At 41.0% G+C, this 27,168-nt stretch overlaps 1 protein-coding gene across 6 annotated transcripts in view; it reads right to left on the reverse strand.

The window, feature by feature from the left end:
* KCNAB1 (potassium voltage-gated channel subfamily A regulatory beta subunit 1) overlaps positions 1–27,168 on the reverse strand; it is a gene marked incomplete at both ends in the record, with an annotated part of 412,699 nt that overhangs the window by 106,791 nt on the left and 278,740 nt on the right. For all 6 annotated transcript variants that reach the window (XM_079704949.1, XM_079704946.1, XM_079704947.1 and 3 more), the window contains one exon: positions 6,579–6,622. In XM_079704949.1, coding sequence (XP_079561075.1) covers positions 6,579–6,622 — 44 coding nt within the window. The remainder of the gene's footprint in view (positions 1–6,578; positions 6,623–27,168) is intronic.

Below are 27,168 nucleotides of genomic sequence, written 5' to 3' on the forward strand. Positions count from 1 at the left end.
AAAGTCATCCTCACGACACACCCAGAATAATGTTTGACCAATTCAGGCACCCTGTGGCACAGTCAAGTTGACATAAAGTTAACTATCACATGCCTTTATTCCTGCAAGCCTCTTATGTGGAGGGAAGCATGGGTATCCCACGGTGAGTGGCACAGGGTAAAGTCTGCCCCTTTTGAGTACCTGTAGGAGCAGCTGTCTGCTGTGGGGTGTGACCTCCAGTGGCATGAATCAGAAGCGCCCCCTGCTCCTAATGTGTGTGGGTAGATGCCCTTTCCATATGCAGCAGTGAGAGCCCTGCTGCATACTCTGAGCCCCAACCCAGCCTAGACTCATGTCACTGTGTATAGAGTAGACGCCCTGGTCCCTGACGCATGTTGGGGATAACCCTCGATGCTGGGCCTCTCTCTATCCCCTCTCCTCACCTCCACTTGGCCTTCTTGGTTTCTGTGTTGATACGCTACTGGAGAAAGCCAAAGAACCAGGTTGGCTGGACCGCAGCATTTCATGATTTCTGACTTTCCTTGGATCTTCACTATTACCCACTGTGCATTTTGTCATTCCTTAGAGATTGACCCATGTACCCAGTCATACATTCAATAACTATATTTGTGCACCTACTGCTTGCTAGATACTGTGATCTGCTGACAGTACGATAGGGGTGTAGAAAAAACAGAGGTGATCTCTGGGAGCATGGAGTCTGACAAACTCCAAAAGGCAGGTGTCCTAAACCTGTCCAAATACCTCAGTCCTCTGTATTTGCAGGTGACCTCAGTGACAACCATGGGTCCAGCCTTGTTAGAATTTCCTGGGTCTTTTTTTTCAGCCGGAGCTCTCTCCAGCCCTCCCCGTGCCCTCTGGATATCTGAGGCTGAAGCTGGCAGGCTCTCGGGTCTCCTCTTCCCAACACTGCTCCTGCTTCTCCTCCGTTCTCCTTCCTCTTCCTGCTCCCTCCTGCATCTCCTTCTTCTGAGATTTCAGCCCGTCCACCTACACACCCAACCCAGGAACTGGGGCACCCTCCTCTGCTCAGGTAGACCTCTCATTCTGCATCCCAAGGTCACCAAGTCCTGTTTATTTTTCCTCCTAAAAAATCACCCTCTTCCTGTACATCTTTAATACCACTACCTCATCATCTTGACTCCAGTCTCAACCCTTTCCCCCTCTAATCTAGCCTTCATATCATTGCCAGAAAACAATGCTGATACATCTTATCATGTCCTACTCCTGATCCAAGTTTCTCAATGGCTTTTCACAAGCTGGAGCAGGGTTTTAAAACTCTTTTTTTTTTTTTTTTTTGGAAGAAGGATGCTTATTTTCCTTCAAAATGTAATATGAAGCACTAAAAAGAAATGAGCTATCAAACCATGAAAAGACACGGAGGAAACTTAAATGCATATTACTAAGTAAAAGAAGCCAATTGCAAAGGCTAGATACTGTAGGATATCCATACTATATGAAATTCTGGAAAATGCGAAACTATGAAAACAGTAAAAGGATCAGTGGATGCCAGGTGTTAGGGGTCAGAGAGAAATAAATAGGCAGAGCACAGAGGATTTTAAGGGCAGTGAAACTACTCTGTATGATACTATAATGGCAGATACCTGTCATTACATTTGTCCAAACCCATAGAATGTAAAACACCAAAGTTATACATATACCTAATGTAAGCTATAGTCTTTGGGTGATAATGGTGTGTCAGTGCAGGACGGTAATGAATGTACTACTCTGATGTGGGTTGTTGATAGTGGGGAAGTCGTGTGCATATGAGGTGAGGGGAAATTTCTGTACTTTCTGCTCAATTTTGCTGTGAACCTACTCCTGTTCTAAAACATGAAGTCATTTATGACATACTACATTAAAATTTTACATTTAAATTTACACTAAAAGTCATATTTATATTTGCATTTAGAAAAAGTGGAGCTACATTGATGGAAGCGGTGGCAATGGAAGGAGGAGGGCAGGGTGAGGTGGAGCCCTGTCTGTGCCTCATCCCCCAAGTATTCCCTGAGACCTTGGGGATGTAGGACTTGGAGGAACACCAGAGACCTAGAGGACTAGAGCTCAATGTCTTAGCAAGGCAAACAATGGCCCTCCTGATCAGGCCTAGCTTTCCTTCCAGGCTCGGTTCTTGTGGTTCCCTAACACCCTGCATTCGAAATATTCTGCACATACACTAGTGTTTCCCACACTACCTCCTGCTCCATGGGTCTCCCTCCAGGCCATTGCTCGTGTTGCCTCCTCTGTCTTCCATCCTTCAGCCTCTTTCTCTACTTAATGACTCCCTTCAAGTCTCAACTCAAGCAGCACTTCCCCTGTGAAGCTGCTCCAGATTCCCCAGAAGACCTTCCTCATGCTTGATTCATCCTGTACTCTCCATCATGGCATCCATCCAATGCACTATTTTTGTGTGCCTGACTCCTACTACGCTGTGAGCAGTTTGATAGCAGGGCCCTTGCTTCTTTCATCTGGATATCCCCTGTAACCAGCATGATGCCTGGCTTCCTAAATGTTTGCTGAGAATGAATGAGTGAATGAATGAATGAATACATAAATTCTCTCAGAAGATGATCCCACTTCCCACTAGACTGAGATGACGTTCGATCACTCTTTGGTGGATTTTCTCCCTTCCCATCAGTTTCTTTGACTTTGGGTCTTGATAGCAGTGGTCAGTGTATTAACAAACCAGTCCAGCCACAGCAGCCCACAGGCAGGTTTCCACTTATTTTTTTCCCCTATTCTTTTGTTAGCAGAACTGTGTTCCTTTAGATGTACCTTCAGTTCGTCCTTGGGTTATTTCACCTTTCTGCTCCCATTTACATATGCTCTTAGTTTATCAAAAGGAAGCTTGGCAGGGCAAGAAATTCCCAGCCTGTCCTCTGGTGGAGAAGAAAGTCAGAATTGTTAGCTTTAATATGACCTTTAAAGTACTTCAATAAAAGACATCTGTAGTCGTGTGATTGCTTGGAATATTTAATACTTAATTTTCAAAGCCTCAGTTGAACAAGGGCTGTAACTGAACTGATATCCCAAGCCTATAACAGTAAACCCAGCTCCACCTGGACTTGAGAGCTGAGGTCCGCAGAGCCTGATAAATTATCTAAGGCTGGTGCATTATTCCTTTTTATGAATTTTTTGGTCTCCTATGGTTTATAGAGGTAGCTCAGAAAAGTTCTCAAAGAATACTTATTCAAGCTTTGTTACCTGTTTTGAATGAAGCCAGTCAATCCCATGAACTTCCTTGTTTCCTCCTAATTTTTCACACAGTGTCTAACCACAAGCATTCAAGATCTTAGAAAAAACTTGAAGCTCAAATCAGGACTTTCTGCTCCTGAATCAAGTCTGTTTCAAAGTTCACCAAAATACCTACAGCTCACACACAGTTTTAAAAAACTGTAGTCTGCCCTCTGAAGACTCATTTACATGTGGCACTTCATAGGCACCTGAATTTTTTATAGTCTTAAGGGCTTTTGGTTGAGTTTTCTCAGTACTTTTGATGAAATTATTTTCCACCATAGATACTGATTCTATGAGATAATTGTGTATGATTGTTTACCGTATTTCTTAATTCATATTTTCTTAAATTGCTATATTTCTTAATTTCTTTCAATAATAAATAGTGAATACTTATTTACCATTAAGCACTCTCAAAAAAAACTAAGGTTAGAATATCCCTGATAATGAATCTACAGAGTCTTTCAAATACAAGTAAGTGGTAACAAAATCAAAGCCACAAATTAAGCAAATGTCAAATTCCCTTAGTTTTATGGTGAGCAAAGACCACCCTCACCTCCCAAATCATATCATTAAGAAGAATCAGAAAAACTCAGGCATCACTAGCCTTCAATGTTTTTGCAATACTGTAAAAGGAGGCAGAAATTGTTGCCACTATCTTTTATTTATTTTTTATTTTTTTGTTGCCACTATCTTTTATTCTTTCACTACCATCCCTTCCCTGGTCTCCACACTTCCATTCAACAGGGTTCAAGAAACCCTCCTCCCAATTCCTCCCCCCAACCAGCTTTGGATCTCACATCATCAGTCCCCCCATGTTGCAGTCACTTACCCATCCCTAGTCAATCCCTCTCATCTGAAAATTTTAGCTCTGGTTCACTGTCACTCTCTCCAATATTAGTTTTGCCATATGTTTTAGTGATTTCAATGACCCCCAAAGTAATCCTTCCCTGAACCTTTATCTTTCAGGCCCTTGAATTCTTCTGGTCTACTGATCTTGCACTCAGCACAACCTCAGCCACTCTCTCCCAATGGATATGCCTTAGACTTTGTCATTACCAATAGCTGAACCCCCCATGGCCTCAGTTTCAAGCATCCCCCTTTCAAACCACCACTTTCTATTCTTCCAACTTGCTATCTCTGCTGATCTTACTCCAGCAATCCTTTGGGCCTGTGGAGGTACAATTCACTTATCCTGCCCACTTTTCACTGTCCCTCTGCCTCCTCATTTTCCTGGCTTCAGTCCTCATTTTCCTCCCTGCTCAGCTTCAACCCCAAAGTCCACCATTACAATCACCCCTTTGCATAAACTCTCAGCGTCTCTGCCTCTCTTTTCTTATCTTATGCCCTTGAAAAACCCCACCTGGACCTGCATGGTTGAACATGACTGGAGGAAAAACACATGGCCATAGAGATGGTCTCACTTCAAATTTATTAGCATGAATCTCAAGCAGATCCTTAATGCTGTCTGGCCACTTTGATCCATCCCTTTGGTCCATTCACTCTTCTGCTCTCATCATCCTTTCTCTCCTCAAACTTTCAACACCTCCCTTTCATCCTCACTAACAGCTGATGACCTTGCTTCTGATTTCGCTGAGAATACCGAAGCAGTAGAAGATAATTTCTAAAGATACCGCCACTGCCACCCCATCAACCCACCTACCAGCCTCAAAGCCCATGTACTCTGCCTTATTTCATGTTACTTTCCTCTTGTGTCCTCAAGAAATCATTCCAGCTATTTTTTTCTCTACTTATCTTAACCATTTTTTTCCTTCTCAAAAGAATTTCTTAATCAGTATGTAAATATACTGTCATTTCTTTTGTGTGTAAAGGTATCCTCTCTGACCACACTTGCCTGTCCAGCTTCCATTCCCTTTCTAGGCTTCTCTTTATAAAAATAGTCATCAAAAGAGCAGCCACCAGTGTTTCTCTTTCCATGCTCTCTTGAACCTATTCCAATCATGCGTGAGCCCCTGACTCCACCAAAACCGATCTTTTCAAAGTCATCAGTGACTTCCATGTTGCTAAATTGAATGATCAATTCTTGGCCCTCATCTTGCTTGACCTATGAGCAGCATTGGACAGGTCTGGTCTCCATCCCTCTTGAAACACTGGATTCTTAGGACTCCCTGCTCTCCTGGTTCTCCTCCTCCATACCCACTGCTTGTTTTCAATGTTCTTTGTTGGCTCTTCCTCATTTCCCCAACTTCTTAATGGACTTCCCAGGTCACAGACTATGTGCTTTTGTTTTCTGTACTATCTATGCTCACTCCCTTAATATTCTTATTCAGTCTCATGGCTTAAACAGTATCTACATATTGGTGACTCTCAAGTCATCCTACATCCAGCTCACATCTCTCTTCTAAACTCTGGATTCATATATCCATTAGCCTATATACCTCTTTTCTTGGATGTCTAATATGTCCCAAATCAATTGGCTCTCCCTCCTTCCTAAGTCTCTCTTCCATCATTCTTCCACATTTCTCTTACTGGCAACTCCATCTTTTCTATTTCTCAGGCAAAAAAAACCCTTACAGTCATCTTTGACTCTTCTTTTTTCTCTTGCATCCCAAATAGAGTCCAACAGAAGATCTGCCAGGCTTGACCTTCAAAACATAGCTATAATCTGACCATTTCTCACTACTTCCTCAGCTATCATCCTGGTCTAGACTCTCTTAGGTTACAGAAATAGTTCTGATGATGTTGAATTGCCTGAAGACCAAGGCTGCCTTTTCCCTTGTCTGGGGGATGTCTGGAAGCTGTATGCTACCCCAAGTCTCACACTCAGATTTTACCATTTCAGATTCATTCTTATGATGTTAAAATTGCCATCTCTACTTACTATTCTTTAGATATTTACAGTTTCTGGGGGGAAATGTATATATAAAACTTTATCCCTAAAACATTTAAGGTACATTATAAAAGTACATAAAATACATTAAAATATAGAAAAAAGTGAGAAAATTAGGCAAAGGGAAGATAAGGATAGAAAAAAATTCATATGATGCTGCAGGTGAGGTGAGCATACAAATACATGCCACAAGGTTCTTCACACTTGCTAAATGGGAATAACAGAGGAGTCTCTTCCTCTAAGATGTGCTTTAATATCAGGTTTCTTTTTGCTTAATGGGACCCCATAAGGCATCATGATCACAGTGGCTCCTTGGGTCTGAGAAGGGGAGGGCTGTGTGGGGCAGGAAAGGCTCAGAAGGAGAAGTGAGGCAATGTTGGTCAGGAAGTCCCTTCTCACCTGAGACTGGGTCCTGACCTACACCCCAGTCATCCCTGGTATCCTCCCCAATCTCCCACCTCCCAGCCCACCCCCACATGATACCCTGAGTACTTACCAAGACCCAAGCAAGAAACTCTGAGTCCTGATTTTCCAAGATTCCTAGAATAAAAATAAAGCAACACATGGTCATTTCATCAGGTGATTTTAACTGGGAGTATTAAATCTCACTTAAAAATTGTTTTAATTGAAATACAGTTGATTTACAATGTTGTGTTAGTTTCAGGTGTATAAATCTCACTTTTGATGATGTTGCTCCTGACTAGAGCCATGGTAGAGGCAGAGCCTCAGATGCAGGCCTGTGGTTTGGGGAAGAGACTCTTTCATCTCCATTTGGGCACTAGAAAGCCCACAATGTGCTTAGGCTCAGCACAACAACAAAGTGTCCCCACAAAACATAGCTTTTCAGCCCTAATGATCTTCTTCATTAATTTGCTTACAAATGTATTGTCTCTCTCCTTCTAGAATATGAGTTCCTTGAGGGCAACTTGATGGATAGGGATTATTAAAAGAACAAATACAAAATAATCCTTTAGGCTATTTACACTAAATTATTTATATATATATATATATATTTTACATCTTTATTGGAGTATAATTGCTTTACAATGGTGTGTTAGTTTCTGCTGTATAACAAAGTGAATCAGCTATACACATACATACATCCCCATATCTCCTCCCTCTTGCATCTTCCTCCCACCCTCCCTATCCCACCCCTCTAGGTGGTCACAAAGCACTGAGCTGATTTCCCTGTGCTATGTGGCTGCTTCCCACCACCTATCTATTTTACATCTGGTAGTGTATATATGTCCATGCCACTCTCTCACTTTGTCCCAGCTTACCCTTCCCCCTCCCCGTGTCCTCAAGTCCATTCTCTACATCTGCGTCTTTACTCATATCCTGCCCCTAGGTTCTTCAGAACCTTTTTTTTTTTTTTTTTAGATTCCATATATATGTGTTAGCATACTGTATTTGTTTTCCTCTTTCTGACTTACTTCACTCTGTGTGACAGACTCCAGGTCCATCCACCTCACTACAAATAATTCAATTTCATTTCTTTTTATGGTTGATATATTATTTTTTTTTAAAAAAAAACTACACAGGGACTTCCCTGGTGGTCCAGTGGTTAAGAATCCGCCTTCCAAAGCAGGGGAGGTGGGTTCGATCCCTGGTCGGGAACTAAGATCCCACACGCCGAGGGGCAACTAAGCCTGTGCACTGCAACTACTGAGCCGGCACCCTCTGGAGCCCACATGGCACAACTAGAGAGAAGCCTGCACGCTTCAACAAAGAGCCTGTGTGCTGCAACAAAAGATCCCGCATGCCGTAACAAAGATCTTGAGTGCTGCAACTAAGACCCGATGCAGCCAAAATGAATGAATGAATGAATGAATAAATAAATAAATAATTAAAATAAAATAAAATAAAAATTAAAAAGCTGAAAATGCAAACCTAAAAAAACCTACACAAAATTCCTACAAGAAGGTCGGATAGTCCTTAAATGATTCTTCCTTTCCTCATCAACACCTTTGCTTTTCATCCTTAAAAGTTAATCCAGGGAAAGGAAATATATTTTCATTCTCTAAGTAGGGAGAGAACTAGGTGCTCTAATCTTCACTGTAAAGTGTTTGTCTGTGGAGACCCAGACCCAACCCATTTTCCGGTCATCCACCTAACTGCCATCAGAGAAGAAATCAAATTCTCAGAGAGAGGATGCCTCATAGAATTTTGTAGGGGTCCAGTGTGAGGAGATGAATCTATACTATTGAAACATGGTAGAAAAGTGTATTCCTTATTCTCTGATCAGATGCTCTTATAAAAGCACAACTCTTCTCCTTGCTTCTACCCAAACAAAACAGCACCAACTTTTCCAATAAAATTTTCCACAGCTCGGTTCTTCCAGGTTCTCTCTTGATTCCTCCCCAGTTTGCCTTCTTTAGAGCTAGTAACCAGTGCTCTTGTTTTTGCATCTATTTCTTTTCCCTGCTTGCTATTATTGTCTATAAAATTCCACCTAAGCAACACATTTCATTTCCTAGCATGGTCCAAAGTGCATCACACTGCAAAGAGTTGAAAAACCCAGGTTTCTGTGCATTTGTTGCAACTAGCTAGGTGACCTCGGAGAAATCACTTCCTTCCTTGGAGTTCAATTTCTTCATAGTACGATGGGGTATTAATACTTATGCCATTCATTCAGCATCACTGTGGTGGGGCTAGAACATGATCATGTATGCTAATGTGTTCACAGTAAACGAATGCAAAGCATAATTATTTTTGGTGCTTTCTGACTCTACTCACCCTCTCAGACATAGTGCTAAATTTTCCATATGAATTGGATATGTCCACCTGGCAGGAAACTATTGCATAAAGGCATGTGTGAAAAATATTTTGAACTGCTAAATAGGAGAAAAATAATTGGACCTCTCCCATGAAAATAATTTGCACCAGGAATTGTTCTTTTAGTAGTTTCTCAGAAAACCACAGGATGTACAGCCAAAAGATCTTGCTTTGTGGTCTAAAAGTCTACTTTTTTTTTTTTTTTGGCTATGCCACAGGGCATGTGGGATCTTATTTCCCCTACCAGGGATTGAACCCATGCCCCTTGCAGTTAAGCGCCGAGTCCTAACCACTGGACTGTCAGGGAATTCCCAAAGTCTGCTGATTTTAAAGGATAGGAATCTAGAGCAAAAGCTACATAGTGGGGAGAATAAAAAAAGACCTACACCAGAACAAAAAAAGCAAAAAAATACATAAGTGAATAACAGTCTTCCAGGTAGAGATACTTGACATTGATGAATTAGTGAAGATTTATTCATAGGTTACCATGTTCAAGGCAATGTGCAAGGCAGGACATGCGGATACAGAGAGGAACAAGGCACCGTTCTCTACCCTTAAGGAGTTCTCTATCCTCTACCTTTTCTGAGGGACACAGAAAAGCAACCATATAATCACAATACAGTGGGGTATATCCTCCCATGGAGGTCTTTGAGAGCACATGGAGGAGCTATCTCAGGTTTGTATCTGCATAACTATGTGGGTGTCATGGGGGAAAAGATCTAGGTAAGGAGTTTCATGTAATTTTAAAATCTTTCAGTGACTCTGAGCACAATAGGGAACCGTAACTTGGTGCAGAAAACTACGCAAAGGAAGAAATTTTTCTAACAAACTCAAATAGGGCAAGGTTATGACACTGGGCACTTGCTGAGCAGCATCTCAGCACCCAAGGTAGGGAGACCTGCCCTAAGTTCCCTTACGACAGTGACTTAGGGAGATAACGATCACTCTGCTATGGAAGGCCACACTTGAGAAACTTGAGAATTGTCAGCCAACACAAACTGCAAAGTAACAAGTACTCAACATGGCCCATTTTATTGCCATTGCTGTTTAAACACCCAGGCCAGATTTTCTGGAATGAAAGCCTTAGAAGATTTTGCACTGTAAGAAACGTTCAATTAGAGACAAATATTGATACAGTGGTGATAGGTCCCGCACTGAGCCTTAGTGTTTTTATTTCCTTTAACTCTTTCTCTGAATATTTTTACCTGCTAGAAGGAATGATTACCAAATAGAGTTGGTTGTTTTTATTTTTAATATTTATTTGTTTATTTATTTGACTGCACCAGGTCTTAGTTGCAGCACATGGGATCTTCAGTTGTGGCATGTGGGATCTAGTTCCCTGACCAGGGATCGAACCTGGGGCCCCTGCACTGGGAGCAGGGAGTGTTAGTCACTGGACTACCAGGGAATTCCTTACAGTTGGTTGTCTGTAAGGTGAGAGGTATTTTCCATGCATAAGCCATATCTGGTCTCTAAGTCTTATTTTTTCCAGGGGTAATCCCGCGTTCATGTCTTCACAATACTAAGTGGAGGTAGGGTGATTGTTTAGCCCCTCTGATCCATTTGAGCTCTGCTGGATAATAGAAGCCGAAATACTTGACACATTTGATCTAATGAGCCCAAAATACATCATCTGAAAGCTTGTTTGTGTGGCTATAACACCGAATAATGGCCAAGTTTACACATCATGCTGGGCTGTGACAGATGTCCTGGAACCTTCTTTATCCCAGTCATAAGGAATTTTCATGCGCACTTCATGACCTTGTGTGACATTGTGCATTGAAACAACTTAATTGCATTTTATTTCTTAATTCCTCAGCGTTAGCACAGGTGAGGCCACAAAAAGATTCTGTAAGCACATCAAATGTATAATTAGATTGAATTTCTTTCCCATTTGATTCAAAACAGTTGCATTGTACTGGTTTTCCTATTTTATCTGTGTCAGCTACACCAGAAGGAAGTCTCACTGTGTTCATTTTTAGTATGTGCTCCTGTTCAACTCAAAATAAAATCTCCTCTTTCCCAGGTGAACCTGAGCTGCTCGTCTGCTAATATTAGAAATGAATGACATCAGTATGGGGGCACGGGACACATAGCTTTGTCAGTCAAATTTTGGAAATCCTAAATCTTAAATCAAAGCTTCAGGAAAGAGTTACTGCAGAAGGGATATAGCTTCTTGAGACGCCAAGGTTACATTTCTTCTTTCTGAAGGCAGAATTGTTCTCTCAGTGTCTGAACTTGTTTTAGAACAATGGTTATAGTTCCATGGCAGATGCATTAAATATAATTTCTAGTGTCATTTTGTGGAGCATCCATCATGCACTTTTTATTTTAAGGCGATAATAGAATTGTGAGAAGTAAAATCCAGTGTCACTTAGGCACAGTATCAAATGCCATTTGATGCTTACAGGTCCTTTACAAATCAAAGATGCTTAAAGCAGAAGATTAGCAACCTAAATGTGCTTTTTTAAATTGCTTGCTTCTGAATACGTATATCTTAGACATTACTCAGAGTTGTAAACTGCTTGGAAGAGAGGAATAGCTAGCTAAAATAGGTACCTTGCATTTGACCAAGAAAGATGCATATTGCATAGGACAAAAATCCCTTATTTAAAGGTTGACACAACAGAGACAACCTGAAAGCACATGTAAGGGACTCCAGTGGCCTTGTCAAGCTGGCAGAAACAAGTTTGGTTTGACCTGGTTTTCATGTGCTCAGATCATTACATCATCTGCTGTTTTAGTCTACTTGAACAACTTTCTGATCCCTCTAAATCACACTCTGCTGTGTGTGGTGCCTTACCTGGAAGCTACTAGTCAAATCTGGGGTATGGAATGAAAAAAAAAAAAAAAAAAGAAAGAAAGAAAGAAAGAAATGTACATTTAATCTTTCTTGAAAAATCCAGAGCAGAAAGTATGTGCATTTGTCAGCCAGCTGGTTTTGATAGTTGTATGAGAACATACATTTTGACAGCCATGAAGGTGACTACAAACTGTAATAACGTTTTCTTACGAGGGCATCGTTCATCACTGTTGATAGTGAATAATGATTCATTTGGAAACCGCCAGGCACATAAATGATTTAGCCATGCATTTGGATGACAGACATTGATAAGTAGCACAATGAAACTTTCTTTTCTTTATCTAGTAGCAGCAAAGTAGAATGGGATTATTTCAGATTTTTTGATTTAAAGGTTCAAGTCATTGTCTCTTGTAAATTCCAACTAGGTTCTTATTCATTTTCTTTGGACATATAAAATCACCTGTTGGTCTGTGTCATTCTAGAAAAGTCTACAGAAGTATGGCAAAAAGAGACTTCCCTATAATTAATTAATTAGTTCAATAGAGATGTACTGAGTTTCAACTACATACCAAGCCTTGTATTAGGGTGTGGGGATGGGCTAAGTAGCAGATAGTTGCTGCTTTCATGGAGCTTACATCATAGAAGGGGAAATGTGTCAAATAGTGAATTGATTATTTGACCATAGTACAAAATAAAAGAACAGTATGCCCTAAGTGAAAAATTGCCCTGTTGGGGAAGCTGACCTGGTCTGGATGGTTAGGAAAAGCTTCCCTAGGGAAGCAGGATTTAAACTGAAATCCAAACAAGTAGGAAGTAACTTAATGAAAAGAGTAGGGATCAGCATTCCAAGCAGAGTCAACAGCACATGCAAAGGCTCAGAGGCTGGAGGAAGCATGGGTAACTGATGAACTAAAAGAAGTACAGGTCAGGGGAAGAGCAGGGTGCAGAGTGAGCCCGGGTGAGTCTGTTGGAGGTGGTACGAAGCAGCTCAAACTGGGCCTTACCGGTTATGTTACCGATTTTGGTCTTAATACGAAGGAGTGATGGAAAATTGCTGAAAACCTTAAGCAGGAGAAACGGGGTGAAGGGAGGCAAGAAGAGGAGCTTGGAGGCTGCTTTGGCAATGATGATAAGAAGTGATTGTTCAGATTCAGTCCAGGTATTCTTAGTGGGCAAAATCTACAGGACTTGGTGTTTGAATAGGAGGGTGAAAGAGAAGAAGAAGTAAGGGGCCATTCTCAGGTTTCCGAATTGGGCAGCTGGGTGAAGAAAGGTGCTTTTCACTGAAATGGGGTTCATTCAACAAGCAGAAGGGTTTTGACCACCTTTGGGCATGTGGGCAAGATATCCACGTTAGTTGCCTGGAGCACAGAGCAGGGAGAGGGTTTTTCTGGGTATCAAGGGTAATGAGTGCCATGGGTTGGAGTCAGCTTTGCCAAGGGAGACAGCGTTCAGTTAGAGAAGAGGGGCCAAGGCTCGGCTTTGATGGGCTCCAACATTATAGGTGGCCAAGAGGAAGCTACACTGGCAAAGGAAACTGAGAAGGAGGGGTCAAGATGTAGGAGGAAACCAGAAAGTGATGCTGTCAAAGCTAAAGGTGGAGTCGGTTTCAACAGGGTGTAAGTGGCCAGTACTGAAGGCTGCGGGAGATCCAGCATCGGGAGGACAGAGGAGTGCCCTTCACGTTCAGCCCCACAGGGACTGCTGACGACTTCTGGGCAGTCATTTCAGTGGTTCTGTGAGTGGTTTCAGTGGTCCTGTTCAGTGGTTCTGTGAGTGTCAGGTCGGTCAGACTGAGGAGGGGGAGGTACAGAAATAATGCTTACTAACTGTGTGTGACCTTGGACAGGTTACTTAAACTTTTTAAGTCTCTTTCCTCATTCATAAATGGGGATATTAAGAGCTCCCTGCTTTTTATTTTCCAAAGAGTGAGAAAATATAAATACAGCACCGTCCCAGGATACTTCAGTGTTCAATAAATGCTATTTACTTTCTTCCTTTCTTATTTTCTAGGAAAAGTGGTGTCTCAAACACTGAATCTGGTGAGGTTCTGGTTCAGGTACTAAACCTGTTAGGAGGTTGCCTCTGTGGCTTTTAAGACCTACTTCTGTGACTCTATGATCCTCTTACTTCGTGGATTTGTGCTTAGACATTGCAAACTTCCTGAATCTATTTTATGTGAATTGTGAGTCATTTTGCTAGAATCATTAGGATAGTGGGAAACAGGGGATAAAGATAGATAAGGGAGGTGAAGGAGAAGGTGACACTTGGTTGGTAAAGGCAGTTTGGAGAAATCATGTGGGTCTGAGAAATTTAGAACCTTTCTTCTGTGATTGCCAGGAGGAGGGAAATAGAGTTATAACACAAAGTTGTGTGGATGGGGCAGAACTTGGATGTTCTGCAGGGGTGGGGATGGGGAGAAGGGTTGAGAAATGCTCACCAAAATCTACTTGTCACTTCAATAAAAGTTACTCACTGCTTTTTCTGTCTCAAGTATCCAAGGCAGCATAATAGCTGGAACTCAATAATTCAGAGTCTTAAATCAGAAGAATCTAGAACCTTTATCTCAGGGCATATCACTTGGGGTTCATGAACTTGAATGAGAAAAAATACATTTTTATTTTCACCAACATCTAACTGAAATGTAGCTTCTCCTTCAAGTATGAATGTAGGCAAGAAACCACAGAAATACCCACATTAACTGTTACTTTGCCGCGAAAAGGAATTACAGGTATTTTTCTACCACATCACAGTTGCCTCAAAAATTTCAAAAAATTATTTGCACTCACCATTTACACTCATCACCTTTTGGAAATTGTGGTATTCGACGCACTCCTAGAGCTTGTTGTTTAATATATTCACAAAGAAGTGCATGGACTTCCCTGGTGGCGCAGTGGTTAAGAATCCTCCTGCAGATGCAGAGGACATTGGTTCGTGACCCGGTCCGGGAGGATCCCACATGCCGCGGAGTGGCTGGGCCCGTGAGCCATGGCCGCTGAGCCTGCGCGTCCGGAGCCTGTGCTCCGCAACGGGAGAGGCCACAACAGTGAGAGGCCCGCGTACCGCAAAAAAAAAAAAAAAAAAGTGGAGTGGCAGGAGGATGAAGGAAGTGGGCCCCCAAATGGGAGAACACACTTTTCCACCTTCCAAATTTTGTCCAAGATCACTTCTATCCTCACAACAGAATGATCACACTTTCCTATGTGAATATCACACATGTACTTGCATTTTCAACACTAAGAAGAGAGAATCTAAAGATTTCAAAGTTTTCTTCACCCTGGGGTGATGATTTATTTTCAAAGAAGTTCCACAAGATGAAGCAAAGGTAGAGCCTTCTCTGTCATCTACTTTGTAATGACAGCTGTGTTAGTTTCCACTGTAATGAGCTGTGTAGTTTTCAAAGGCAAAGTAAAACAAACAAAAAAGCATCTGAGACAGCTCATGCTCCGCATCTTCCCAGTTCCGTTTACTGTGCATGAATTTCTTGCTTTCTCTTTAGAAAGTAAAGTCAGCCATGTGATGGAGACTGAGGCATGAGCCTGACTGAGGGGCAGGGTGATATTTAAATATGCACTTAATCAAAAGTATAAGGTTGCTTCTAGCCATTAGGCATTAGTTTGCCTTTCACTTTCCTTGATAGAGGAACATAAAATTAATGCCTGTTTTCTCTGTGTGCCCAATCCTTTACACCTGCTGTCAGAGTGCCATGTATCACAGCGCATATTGTACTCATTGTGTACAAGGTTGTTTCTCCTTCCAGACTGAGATCTGTGAGGGTAGTGACTGTGTCTAATGCATCTGTTTATTCCCAGCACTTAGCAAAGTCCTGGGCACATAGTTGGTGTTCAGTGATGCTCACAGTGGGTGCTCTGATGCCATCGTTTTGCTGTGGATAAAGACTGCATTGTCACTCACTTGTTCTACTCTTGTTGGCTAGGGAGGCTCTGTGGTTTACTGGGAAACACTGGGCAGCATAGTGTGGTGATGATATGCTTATAGTGAAGAAGTGCCTGTACTATTTCCTATCACTGAAACCTTGGGAAGTTACCAAACCTCTCTGTGCCCCATATGTTACTGGGGATAATAACAGAAGCTACCTCACAGGGTTGTTGTGCGGTTTAAGTGTGAGGATTAAAGCCTTTAAAGTAATGCTTCACACACGGTAAATGCTAAGTGCAAGCTGTTATCAGATAGACACAGGTTTGAATCCAAGCTCCGTTCCTGGTAGCTATGGACATCGCATTTCACCTCATACAGGTTCCCTCTTCTGTTAAATGAGTTTCTATGCCCTCCCTGAGTGGAGGGATACAGTAAACATTGTAGCCTTTCACTCTTTCAACCAATGTAGGTGTTAGGGCTCCTTCTATTTTACAAGAGACTGGAGCTTGGGAACCTGCTTAGCAAGATGGATTCTATCTCCACCCATACCATTCCTCTTCTCCCTGACCCTTCAGTTAAGTGTGGTCACTGTTCCAATGGGAGGGTGAATCCCAGCCCTCTAGTATTTACAGCCTCAAAGCCTAGAGCTGGGGCTAAAGGGAGAATCACGACCAAGGTCAACTTCTATGTCCAGCCTGCTCTTACTTGTTAGTTCAGTCAGTCCACCTGCAGGTCACCCCATCTGAACTTTCAGTGTACACTCCAAATCCAGAATATGAATCTGTGGCCCTGCCGCTACCCCCTCCAAAAAATAAGCGACATATTTTAACTCCCACAGATCTCTTCCTTCTCTTTGGCCTCCACAGCCAATCAGTCAGCAAAATCTGAGGAGTCCACTTCTGCACCATCCCTCACCTACATCCTGACTTCTTCGTTACCACCACCAGATCAGACCTTTATATTAATGGCTTCCTACCTGTTCTTCTGCCTTAGAGCCTCTCCTACTCTTTCGCTGTTTATCTCTGATTAGCTTTATGCCTTCTTATATGTATGTAGTAACTATTTTTCATGTCTTATTACCTTTCCTCAACTGCAAAGTACTTGATGGAGAGATCCAAGCCTGATTTTATATTTGACCTCCTTATAATACTTTGTCTCATGGAGATACCAGTAAATATTTCATTGACTAAATTAACAATCAAATGACTAAGTCTGAGAAGCCTTTCTTACCTTCCTGATGTGAACTTCCAGAGTTTGATATTATTTTAGTCCTAATTCTTTTGTGTTTAGATTGACTATTAAAATTCAGTTGTACCTATTCAACATCATAGTGCAATAAGGTGATACAAAGAAATAAAAGGCACGCAGATCGAAAAGGAATAATAAAACTGACTCTTGTTGAAGACAACATGATTGTCTATGTAGAAAAATCCCAAAGAATCTACCAAAGAGCTCCTTGAACTAATAAGTGGATTTAGCAAGGTTGCAGAAGACAAGGTCAATATATGAAAGTCAGTTGTATTCCTAGCAATGAACAATTGGAATCTGAAACTTCAAAGAAAAAACTATTTGCAATAGCACCCCAAGAATGAAACATTTATTCACAAATCTATCCAAATATGGGCAGTATCTGTATGCTAAAAGCTAGAAAACATTAAAGAAAGAAATGGAAAAGGATTTAACTAAACGGAGAGACATAACATGTTCATGGATTGCAAGACTCAATATTGCTAAACTATCTATTCCCCTCAATTTGATCTGTGGAGTAAAGATAATTCCAATTCAAATCCTAGCAAAATGTTTTATACAGATCAACAAGGTGATTCTCAACTTTATACAGCAAGGTGAAAGAAGTGGAATATTCAAAAGAATTTAAAAAAGAATAAAGTAGGAATCACTCATATTACTTGATTTCAAGATTTAATATAAAGCTACAGTAATCAAAGCAGTGTGGTATTATCACAAGGAATGAAGCACATATAAATGGAACAGAATAGATAGTAAATGGAATAGAATAGATAAGCCAGAAATAGGCCCACACAAATATAGTCAACTGATTTTTGACAAAGGTGCAAAAACAATTCAACAGAGAAAGGATAGTCTTTTCAAGAAATGGTGTTGGAACAAATGGAACAATTGTCCATATGTAAAAAAAAAAAAAAAAAAAAAAAAAGAACCTGATACACACCTCTCATCTTACGTAAAAATTAACTCAAAATGGATCATAGTCCTAAATGTAAAATTTTAAATTATGAAACTTCTAGAAAAAAATGATATGAGAGAATCTGTGAGACTTTAGGTTAGGTAAAAGTTTTTTAGATATAGTACCAAAAGGATGATCCATAAAAAATTTGAAAAATTGGGCTTCATAAAAATTTAAAACTTTTGCTCTGTGAAAGACACTGTTAGTAGAATGAAAAGACAAGCTACACACTGGAAGAAAATAACTGCAAAAACCCAATAAAAGGTGGCCTGTGTCTAGTCAAAAGTGTTGAACAGACACTTCACTAAAGAAGATATCTGGATAGCAATTAAACATATGAAAAAGTGCTCAACATCATTAGGCATTAGGGAAACACAAATTAAAACCATAATGAGATACCACTACACACTTATTTGAATGTATAAGATAAAACCAAAACCAAAACCAAACACAATGCTAAGTGCTGGCAAAGATGCAGAACAAATGGAAACTCATACATTGCTGGTGGAAATGCAAAATGATACGCCCCACTTCGGAAAACAGTTTAACAATTTCTTATAAAGTTAAACATACTCATACCATATGACTCAGCAATTCCACTCCTAGATATTTACCCAAGTCAATCAAAAACTTGTTTACACAAACAACTTTAGGAAAATATTTATAGCAAATTTATTCATAATCCACTGAAAACTAGAAACCACCCAGATGCTTGTCAACTGATGAATGGATAATCAAATTAAGGTGTATTCATACAATGGGATACCACTCAACAAGAAAAAGAAATAAACTACTGATTCATGATTCATGCAATAATATAAATGCAGTTAAATACATTTTGCTAAATCAAAAGGCTACATATTGTATGAGTCCATTCATATGACATTCTGGGAAGGATTATAAGGGCAGAGAAAGATAAGCAATTATCAGGAGTTAGAGGCGGGTGGAGAGATTGACTACAAAGAGGCAGTATGAGGGATACTTCGGGGTTATGAAATTTATTCTGTATGGTGCTGTGGTGGAATGACTGTGCATTTATCAAAATCCATACAACTGAACAAACACAAAAAATGAATTACACACTCTATGCAAATTAAAAAAAAAATCTACCAGGATGTCAGGGGAACCCAAGATGAGATGCAGACTGTGAGATATGAATCTAACTGTATTACAAATGGATGACATACCACACAGAAGTGGGTGGGGAATGAAGGATCTAACTTAAATAACTTTTGACTGGATACCGTAAGGCTAAGAACAAAAAGAATTGTACACAAACACTGTTGTCTAGTTGGCAAATTTGTCTCTCACAGGGGTATGAGTTAGCAATTTTGAAACTAAGGTTGAATACTAACGTTGACAAAGAAGAAATGTAGTGAGTGAACACTAGACCCAGAAACGAAACAAAAATACAACAAAATTGAGGACCCTTTGAAGCCAACATCCCTTTATCATTTAATTTCATTTTATATGTAAACACTCTCACGTTGACAGAACATTGGTTTTTGTTTGTTTCTTCTTTGCTTTTCTAATTCAGCAGATGTTTACTCAGCAGCTACTAAGATGCATCCAGAGTTCATCACTGATTTTGAGGTTAATGCATGCTCTTTCTCTCCAGAAGAATAACAAATCAAAAACTGACCTGGGAACTAGTGAGAACTGAATGCAGTTGGCCCGTGACGATTTTGAGCTGTTATAAATGGCTAATGATTGGTCAGTCTGGAGTGCTGGATTTAGTTTATTTTCATTCTCCAACCTCTATGTTGGTCTTTTATAATTCTTCTGGATATCTTAGCTTGTGATGTCTCAAAAGTAGGGAAATTGCACCTCATTCTGTGGTGACAGTGCTCACTAGAGGGCAGAGAACTGCACCTTCTCGTGGTGACTAGGAAAACACCTACCTACAGCCACGAGAATTGCTCTCCAAAATGAGGAGCTCTCTCTGTTCCAGTCCTTTCTGATTGCACTTGATACAAAGGGAAAGCTCTGCCTATAGATCCATGAAAGGGAGGACGGGAGAGAAGACCACCCTCTTATGAAACAGCAAGGCATCAGAATATATTCTTTAGGACCTTAAGATCTTTCTGAAATTCTCTTGAAAATGAAATCAAAGTTCTCTCTCCTTGAGCTTGGGTAAATTTTTACTAATACATATAATTTTTAAAAATGGACTCCAGGCATTTTAAAATAATCACCACATGGCAACTATAGAATCCTGTGAAATAATCTTGCTTTATGCATTTGTGAATTAGTCCATCCTCAGAAATTAATTAATTTCAGTTGGTTAAAATCATTAGCGGTACTTCATTCAAGTTGACTAACTGGTCCTAAGCAAGATTTAGATGGTAGGAATTCACAGGATAGGGCTCAATATTGATGGCAGAATAGCTGAGGATCTGATAATTCTTTGATGTGGCCCCAAAGAAGTCAATTTCCAACTCCAGTACCATCATCATATGATGAGAAGGAAAATCATGACGGGAAGTAGGTGCTGTCTACACAATGGCAGGCAAAGAGCTGGTTATTTTAGTAAAAACTGATGAAGCCTAATTTTTTGACAGTATGATGCCAAACTGGACGATTGAATAAAAGTTTTGAATCCACTTTGAATCTACTAGGATGTTTAACATCTATAACACATGTCTTTGACTTTTTAAATGGAAAAGTAGGACTTCCCTGGTGGTATGGTGGTTAAGAATCCGCCTGCCAATGCAGGGGACATGGGTTCGATCCCTGGTCCGGGAAGATCCCACATGTGGAGCAGCAATTAAGACTGCGTGCCACAACTACTGAAGCCCTCGCGCTTAGAGCCCATGCTCCACAATGAGAGAAGCCACCACAATGAGAAGCCCGCTCACCACAACAAAGAGTAGCCCCCACTCGCCGCAACTAGAGAAAGCTGATGTGCAGCAACGAAGACCCAATGCAGCCAAAAATAATGAATGAATGAATAAATAAATAAATAAATAAATAAATAAATAAAATGGAAAAGTACAGGCAATCATCTATTTTTTATTTTTCACGTATTGAGTAAACATAAACATACTTTATTTTCCCTGTACCTGAACTCGGCTTTTTAATAATAGCAACAATTTATAGAGTACCTACCATATGCCAGCATTGTCCTAGGTGCTTTTACACATAATTCACACATATAAAGGCACACAGTCTTTCCAAGTAGACGCTCCTGTGCTCATTTTATCCATGAGGAGGTGGTGGCTGAGGTTAGGTAACAGACCAGGGTCCCACACACCTAGCATGTGGCAGAGTCAGGAGCAGAACTCTGTCTGCTGTTGAAGTCTGTGTTCCTTCCACTGTTCCCTGCCTTCACATGGCCTGCACATCGGAAATGACCCAACTATTAGTGATTCCCTAGAGAGACAGGCAGTGATGGGGTCCCTGCCATTTTGGGAGGCCTAGGGAAGAGAGAAATTGAGTTTCTGCTACTCTTGCTAGGCATCCACACCTGCTCCTGGTGCCTCCCCATCTGTTCTGGGCCCCCCAACCTCCCACCTCTGACTGTAGCTTTCCACAGTCTCTGTGATTGATGCCATGGCAGTGGTAGGAGTTGGTGAACTGCCACTCATCTCACCCCTCTCCCCATCAGCCTTCAGACTGAAACAACTGGAGAAGAAAATAGGCAGAAGGAAATGTACCACTCATACTGGTTCACATTTCAACAGAACTGATTTCCTCCTGTTCTTTGCTCTTTGAAAAGAGAAAAAAAATGAAGTCATCAGTGTGCTCTGCTGATTGGAGAAGGGATGACCAATGGGGCTGGAATAGACCACGTTCACAACTTGTGGGGTGTGGGGTTAAGGGCATGGAAAGGGGAATGGGAAGGAAAGTTCAGAAGGACTGAGGTAGCCTTGCCTGAAAAAGAAGGCTGGATCAAGAATGATTTTTAGCACAACCATCCAATGAACACTTTGGAGTTACCACGGGCAGGGAGCTAAGGACATAACCTTGAATAATTCACATCTCAAAGCTGGATTATTCATTCACTCAGTACATGTTTATTGAGCACCTACTGCAGACATTCTTCTAGGTTCCAGGGCTGTGACAGTGAACAAAACAAATCAGATTCTTGACCTCATAAGGCTTACATTCTAGTGGGGTGGCCACAGTAAATAAGTCAACACAGTAATAAGTTCAGTGAATGAGAGGTGCTCTGAAAACATAGACGCTGGCTCATGGCAAAGGCAAGGTGGTCAGTGGCAGCCCCTCTGAAGAGCTGACACCTGAGCAGGGGCATGAAGGATGAGAAGGAGCCAAGTCAACCCCAAAAAGATCTTGGGGAAGAGAGTTTCAGACAGAGAGATAAGCAAGGCCCTGAGGTGGGACAAGCTCAAGGAGCAGAAGGAAGAGACTGTGATGGAGGTGAGTGTGTGGGGCAGGCGCAGTTCAAGATGAGGTTAGAGAGAGAGATGGGAGCCAGGACTTACAAGGCTGCTGGCAACCAGCTTAACTCTCTACCTGGGCAGCGAAGGTAGAAATGGTCCCCAAATTGCTATGGACTGTATACGAAGAACTATTTTATTTAAATAGAGCTGTAAAATAGAGAGCAGATTAATCTTTGCTGGAGAAGTTTTAGAAGAGAACTGAGACTTTGTAGATCAGGGTAAGGAAGCTTCATCTGGGGCCAGGTCACACCTCCCTAGACTGGTGATGGTTGTGGTGTTTGGGACCTCGGGTTGTCTTGTTGCACAGCTCTGGGGGCCCATTGTATTCTATGTGCATAACCTCCATTTCCCAGCTGTACAGTTCAGTGGTCCTGTCTTGGGCTCCCTGCTTCCCCTTTCTGTACCCCTTTCCTTTATGGTATTCTCTTTTGCCCCTTCTGGTCTCAAGTATCTCCAGTTCTCAGGCTCTGTCTCTTTTCCTTTTATCAAATTCTGCTCTCAGGAAAGTCAGAACAACTCATTCTCACTAAGGTGTAAATGATCAACATGAACAAAGTGCTGGAAGAGGAAATCAGCACCCTATGATTCTCAGGAATCAGGAAGAAGTGCTCTTTGCATGTGCATCTGTTTGGAATGCTTTTCTCACTCAAGACCCAGCTCCAAATTCCCCTTCCCAAGGAGGCTCCCTAAGGAAGAGCTATTAACTTCTTCCACTGAGTTTGCATCTCAGTTCTGCCCTTCCTGTGTTACTTTGTTCATTGTCTGATTGATCTGTCGCCCTACAGGCTTGTGGACTTCTTGAGGACAGACACCATATCTCATTCTCCTGTTCCTTGGGCCCTGACATGATGCCATGCTCATGTTGACCATCTGAACAAGGAGCTGGGAACGGTCATTAAGAGCTGTGTTTACTTTGATCATAGTAGGCTATGATTTTCACGGGGCTGAGTTTAATTAATGCTTATTAGAAAAACTTCCTTTCCTTTTTTTTTTTTGCGGTACACGGGCCTCTCACTGTTGTGGCCTCTCCCGTTGTGGAGCACAGGCTCCAGAGCACAGGCTCAGTGGCCATGGCTCACGGGCCCAGCCGCTCTGTGGCATGTGGGGTCTTCCCAGACCGGGGCACGAACCTGTGTCCCCTGCATTGGCAGGTGGACTCTCAACCACTGCACCACCAGGGAAACCCAAAACTTCCTTTCTTGACAGACTTGCATTCATTACAACTTTGATTTCTTCAATATTGTAAATATTGCAGCCTGAATTACTACCCATTTAAGATGCATTGGTTGACAAATTTCCTCTTTTAACATGCAAATATTCCTAATGGGGTTAAGTCCATTCATTCATACAAAACACATTTATTGTGTCTCTGCTCTGTGCAACACACGGTCTCATCACTCACACCAAAATACTAAGGAGTTTACAAGGAACTGCTTTTTTTCCCCCATGTAATGAATCAAGAATCCCAAGTCAAGGCCTTATAATTCTACTTTTTCTAATCTACCTAGCAGAAAATTTAGAGATCTGCAATTAGTTTTATGTACAAAAATATGGATTGTAATCATTATTTATAATGGTCAAAGGAAGAAAACCATTCAATAATACGAGGAGAATCAAAGTAAAGTTTCATCAGTATGATGGATTCTTATGTAACTACTTACAATTACATTAAAAAGAATGTTTTATTAACACAAGAAACGCTTGCATTACCATGTTAAATGATAAAAGCAGGATATAAAACTTGTTGCAGTATGATCTTTTAAAATGCACAGAAGAAATCCTGTGAGGAAATTCACTAAAAATGTAAATAGTGGTAGTTCTTCTAAGTGGTAAGATATTGGTTGATTTTTAGTTTCCATATATTTATATTTTATAAACATTTTGTACTAAGCACGTATTGCTTTTATGATGGAAAAAAGGAAATTTATTGTATTGGAAAACCAGAACCACTTTTCCTAGTTGCTAAGATCAATCACAGAAAGAGGATAGGACCGGAGGGGATGGGGACAGCTTTATAGGCAAGATGAGCCTGTGCCTGTGTGAGAACAGCACGGAGGGCCCAGCTGGCAGTCTAGGGTGCTGCCCCCTGCAGGTGGAATCGGGAAAAGCGAATACCAGGAGACGGGAGGGCACAGAAGACACATTCTGGGGTAGCTCCATCTTGCCTAGGGCAAGCCTAGGATGAAACTGTGAATCCTCCAGGTTTGGCCAAGTAGAACAAAGGCTCTGGTCCCTGACTAGCTGCCCAGCTGAGCAAGAACCACCTTTCTGGGTTTGTTTCAACACAGCTATAGTGAGCTTTTAATCTCAGCAGGGATCACTTTCTTTTGGCATTTTTGTAGCTTAAGACTCTGTTGTTAGTGTAGTTTATCACCATCTAGCAATGTTAACTAACCGTCACAAGGAGCTGAACTTCTAGGCCTGACTGAAGGTTACAGCAGATCTCCGAGGGCTGCAGAAACTCAACCCTGACCCCACAGGAACAAAACACCTACATACAGCTCGGGACCCCCAGTGAGCTCTCTTAAGTTTTGCTTCTGAATCTTAAGCTCATCTTGCTTATGGCTGATACCTTCTTTTCTCATTCTCCTCAAACAGAAACATTCAGCAGCAAAGCCTCAAACTGTTTTGCACGAAGTCATTTTTGACTACTCTTCCCATAACACCCCTACCCTCCTCAAAAGAAAAAAATATTTCAAGTGAAAGTGGAGACAAGGAGGTGTAATGTTGAGAAGCTGGAATCAGCAGCAAAGATGTCTGATTTTAAGGCTGGGCTCCACCCATCACTCAAACCAGGTTGCTGGGCTAGGCACTTAGCCTCCCCAAGCCTCAGTGTCTCCATATGTGAAATATGCATAAACACAGTGCCTTGCCTAATCTGCTCACAGGTAGTAGGGAGGATCAAATGAGATAAAGTATGTTAAGGCCTACAGAGTTTTAGAGTTCTTTACAAATCTTAGTTATTGCCATGATAATAACTAATGGGATTAATAGTTTCAGGAGCTGCTGCTTAAGGTGAAACAGTGGGGAAAAGGCAATCCATCATTTCTGTGCTCTCAGGGGGAACAGTAGCCTTAGGTTCCATGGACTGGTGGACAGACTTTGTAGTGAATCAAATCATTCACACTGTTAAGAACTCTGCTGAAATGTTCTGTGTAGCCAGTTATGCAGCAAAAAGAAAAAAAAAAGGGTTTAAAGAATGAAATTAGAACACTACCTAATACCATACACAAAAATAAACTCAAAATGGATTAAAGACCTAAATGTAAGACCAGACACTATAAAACTCTTAGAGGAAAACATAGGAAAAACACACTTTGACATAAATCACAGCAAGATCTTTTATGACCCACCTCCTAGAGTAATGAAAATAAAAACAAAAATAAGCAAATGGGACCTAATTAAATTTGAAAGCTTTGGCACAGCAAAGGAAATCATAAACAAGACGAAAAGACAACACACAGAATGGGAGAAAATATTTGCAAATGAAGCAATGGACAAAGGATTAATCTCCAAAATATACAAACAGCTCATGCAGCTCAATATCAAGAAAACAGACAATCCAATCAAAAAATTGTGAAAGACCTAAATAGACATTTCACCAAAGAATACATACAGATGGTCAAGATGCACATGAAAAGATGCTCAAAATCACTAATTATTAGAGAATATGATACAATGATACAATGAGGTGTCACCTAACATGGGTCAGAATGGCCATCATCAAAAAAATCTACAAACAATAAATGCTGGAGAGGGTGCGGAGAAAAGGGAACCCTTTTGCAGTGTTGGTGGGAATGTAAATTGATACAGCCACTGTGGAGAACAGTATGGAGGTTCCTTAAAAAACTAAAAATAGAACTACCATATGACCCCACAATCCCTCTACCAGGCATATACCCTGAGAAAAGCATAATTCAAAAAGACACATGCACCCCAATGTTCATTGCAGCACTATTTACAATAGCCAGGACATGGAAGCAACCTAAGTGTCCATCGACAGATGAGTGGATAAAGAAGATATGGCACATATATACAATGGAATATTACTCAGCCATAAAAAGGAATGAAATTGGGTCATTTGTACAGACATAGATAGATCTAGAGACTGTCATACAGAGTGAAGTAAGTCAGAAAGAGAAAAACAAACATCATATATTAACGCATATATGTGGAACCTAGAAAAATGGTACAGATGAACTGGTTTGCAGGGCAGAAATAGAGACACAGATGTAGAGAACAAATGGCAGAAATAGAGACACAGATGTAGAGAACAAACGTATGGACACCAAGGGGGGAAAGTGGCGGGGGTGGTGGTGGTGGTGGGATGAATTGGGAGATTGGGATTGACAGGTATACACTAATATGTATAAAATGGATAACTAAGAAGAACCTGCTGTATAAAAAAATAAATAAAATAAAATTCAAAAAACACAAACAAACTAAAAATAGAACTACCATATGACCCAGCAATCACACTACTGGGCATATACCCTGAGAAAACCATAATTCAAAAAGACACAAGTACCCCAATGTTCATTGCAGCACTATTTACAATAGCCAGGACATGGAAACAACCTAAATGTCCATCAACAGATGGATAAAGAAGATGTGGTACATATATATAATGGAATATTACTCAGCCATAAAAAGAAGTGAAATTGGGTCATTTGTAGAGATGTGGATGGACCTAGAGTCTGTCATACAGAGTGAAGTAAGTCAGAAAGAGAAAAACAAATATCGTATATTAGTGCATATATGTGGAATCTAGAAAAATGGTACAGATGAACCTATTTGCAGGGCAAGAATAGAAATGCAGAAGTAGAGAACAGATGTGTGGACAGAAGGAGGGAAGAGGAGGGTGGGATGAACTGGGAGATTAGGTTTGACATAAATACACTACCATGAGTAAAATAATAGCTAGTGGGAACCTGCTGCATAGCACAGGGAACTCAGCTTGGTGCTCTGTGATGATCTAGATGGGTGGGAGGAGGGGGAGGGAGATCCAAGAGGGAGGGGATAT

The sequence above is a fragment of the Hyperoodon ampullatus genome, assembly GCF_949752795.1.
Source record: "Hyperoodon ampullatus genome assembly, chromosome: 5".
NCBI lineage: Eukaryota > Metazoa > Chordata > Mammalia > Artiodactyla > Ziphiidae > Hyperoodon > Hyperoodon ampullatus.